The 3,234-nt window shown below is 38.8% G+C and overlaps 1 protein-coding gene across 1 annotated transcript; it reads left to right on the top strand.

Moving 5' to 3' along the window:
* Positions 1–1,205: 1,205 nt before the first annotated feature.
* Positions 1,206–2,904, top strand: PEX7 (peroxin 7). The gene is made up of 2 exons (XM_028077994.2): positions 1,206–2,381; positions 2,603–2,904. The coding sequence occupies exon 1, from the start codon at positions 1,417–1,419 to the stop codon at positions 2,371–2,373; it is 957 nt and encodes a 318-aa protein (XP_027933795.1). The 5' UTR covers positions 1,206–1,416; the 3' UTR covers positions 2,374–2,381; positions 2,603–2,904.
* Positions 2,905–3,234: the final 330 nt, after the last annotated feature.

The following is a 3,234-nucleotide window of genomic DNA, read 5'->3' as shown; positions in this document are numbered from 1 at the left end:
TTTTATTTTTACTTTACATAGCATAATTATGATACAGAATGAGTTTTTTTAGAGGTAACTAATCCGTATGAAAGAGTAATTTATTGAGTGATTTTTTTATTCAAAGTTCCTTTTAAAACTTTGAAGTTGTGGCTCTCGTAATTATATGTTATTTTGTTTGCTTTCAATTTATCATTGTGACCTTTATTCTCATGTGAATCTTCCGCTTATATAATTGTCTTCACTTAATCATTTGTAACTAATGTGAATCACATTCAAATGATTTTCCATATTTTGACTCGTAAACCGCCTTATCATTATTAAGATGAAAAAGTTATCCGACTCTTTCCATCCATGATATGGAAAACCTACCCTACTTGGGCCACTTCCTTTTCGTTTATTTTATCTAATTCTTAAGACAGAAAAATTGGACATATTTATGAATTTTATTTTACGGTGTAATTATTATTTCAATTTACTCAACCCATGTCAAATTATGGCACAAATGATACTTTCCATCGTATCAGTAAAGGTAAGAACAAGTAGATGATTTTATTGTTTTTTTATAAATGATCCCCAGTAGTTATAAAAAGTTATCACTAATATAATAATTCTATTTTTATTCATAATTATTAATTTGTTAGGAATGATATGAAGGTATTAAATTTTTGAAACATTAAACATCACCCTCAATAAAGACAAATAACAAATTATAAAATTCCTTATAAAAAGAAAAAAAATTAGTGCATTTTTAAATAACGTTTTAAAATTATGAGTTAAATTAAATACTTGGTAACTAAGTTAATTTATCAATATTTTATAATAAAAAATCTTCCTAAGTACTTTTAATTTATTTTGGTTGAGAATGATTATTTGGATTGAAAGATTTAAATAGTAGTATTTAAATAGAGTTTTGCATGACAGTTGGAAGCTGGTGTTAAAAAGGGAAGCTTCGCGTAGAGGGAGACAGAAGAATGGGATTGAAGGTTTACTCGCTTAGGGTGCTAATAGAAACTCTTAAGTTCAAAACCCAAAACTGAAAAAAAAAATTGTATGGCCCAAAAAGAATTACCAGTCTTCGTTTACAAATACATGACATGGGCTTACTTCTTCTTGCTCTTCTTGTGTTTCTTTTTTTTTTTTTCTTTCTATGATCCTTTCTTTATGTTTTAGTTAAGATGTAAGTTAAATTTATTAAAAGAAAGAATTATTTAATTTTTTTTTTCTTGAAAACAAATTAAGAAAAAAAAAATCTGGAAAAAGAGGAAGAAGAGGAGAGAGGTATCCGAAGGGATGAACCTAGCCAAAACCAGAAGTGGCTCTTCGATCTCCCATTTCATCGACTTCTTTACAAATCACAAACTAATCAATTCATAAAACAAGTGCAAAATCTCACAAATTAAACTCTTAGTTGATTAGTTCGTTCTCACTTGAACCATGCCGGTTTTCAAAACCCCCTTCAATGGCTACTCCGTCAAGTTCAGCCCCTTCTACGAGAACCGCCTCGCCGTCGCCACCGCCCAGAACTTTGGTATCCTCGGCAACGGCCGCCTCCACGTCCTCGTTCTCTCCCCGGACCCCTCCCTCCCCATCGCAGAGCTTGCCTCCTACGACACCGCCGATGGTGTCTACGACGTAGCCTGGTCGGAGTCACACGACTCCATCGTCATCGCCGCCGTGGCCGACGGCTCCGTGAAGCTCTACGATCTGGCCCTGCCCCCCACCTCCAACCCGATCCGCTCCTTCCAGGAACACACCCGCGAGGTCCACTCCGCCGACTACAATCCCGTCCGCCGCGACTCTTTCCTCTCCTCCTCTTGGGACGACACCGTCAAGCTCTGGACCCTCGACCGCCCCACCAGCGTCCGCACCTTCAAGGAGCACGCCTACTGCGTCTACTCCGCCGTCTGGAACCCCCGTCACGCTGACGTCTTTGCCTCCGCCTCTGGCGACTGTACCGTCCGCATCTGGGACGTCCGCGAGCCCGGGTCCACCATGATCCTCCCCGCCCACGACTACGAGGTCCTCGCCTGCGACTGGAACAAGTACGACGAGTGTGTCATCGCCACCGCCTCCGTGGACAAGAGCCTGAAGGTCTGGGATGTCAGGAACTATAGGGTTCCGGTGAGTGTGCTTAATGGGCACGGGTATGCCGTGAGGAAGGTGAAGTTCTCGCCGCACGTGCGGAATTTGTTGGTGTCTTGCTCTTATGATATGACGGTGTGCGTTTGGGACTTCATGGTGGAGGATGCGCTTGTGAGTAGGTATGATCACCATACGGAATTTGCAGTTGGGGTGGACATGAGTGTGCTTGTGGAGGGGCTCATGGCTAGCACTGGCTGGGACGAGCTGGTTTATGTGTGGCCGCATGGGACTGACCCAAGGGCACCTTAACACTATAGGTACTTTTCTTCTTCTATCAGGAACAGCATATTTGACAGTTAGTTTCAAAAGCTTTGATTTTCTGATGTTATTCTTTGAGTTCAACTTTCATGTGACTTGAATTGTCTTACTGTTTTTACCATGGTCCATAATGTGGTGGCTGGAATTTTTGCCCTTTATAGGAATTTCTTTATTCGTGTATTATATCTTAGTTAAAGTCCTCCGCCCCTTTGTTTGACAGAGTGACAATTGAATAGAGTGTTGGATAGATCTTTTGCACATTCAAACGAGCTACAAGTTACAGAGTACGCACGATTCACCATTGAGGTGCTCTGAAAGGTTGAATAGTCTGGTACAGTGATGAATTACGGATGCCAACAGGTGGATATGCAACCTTGTTACTATCTATATTCTTTTTGAAATCTTTGATAAAATTCTGTTTTGAAAGAAAAATGTAGACTCCACATGTCCATACCATGTCAAACCTCCTATCTGAAACATCAAACACCCAAGATTTCTAAATAATGAGTATTGTTATGAAAATGTTGGTGAATGATTGAAATATAAGGCGAATCTTTGAAGAAAAAAACATATAAGCTTAGAGATTTTTCATCTGACTTTATATAGGCTGACATGCTGGCTTGCCAATAGTTTGTGGAAACATTTAATACGTTCAACAATTGAAGATGACAATTTATCTGTCCACGTTGATCTAATAGTATTATCTTAATTTAGAAATCTCACTATAGGGGAAAAATTGTAATAAAATTATCAAATAGGTAATTGTTTATAAGGGATTTAGGATTCTTGATTAGGTCTTCTTATTAGAATTGATGAGCAGAGTTCAAATGTGTATTCAATTGAAAAGTTATT

This window comes from Vigna unguiculata, chromosome 6 (assembly GCF_037176805.1).
Source record: "Vigna unguiculata cultivar grain cowpea cultivar isolate G323 ecotype 2 chromosome 6, ASM3717680v1, whole genome shotgun sequence".
Classification (NCBI taxonomy): domain Eukaryota; kingdom Viridiplantae; phylum Streptophyta; class Magnoliopsida; order Fabales; family Fabaceae; genus Vigna; species Vigna unguiculata.
Note: the sequence above shows the minus strand (reverse complement) of the source record. Positions and strands in the feature narration are given on the sequence as shown.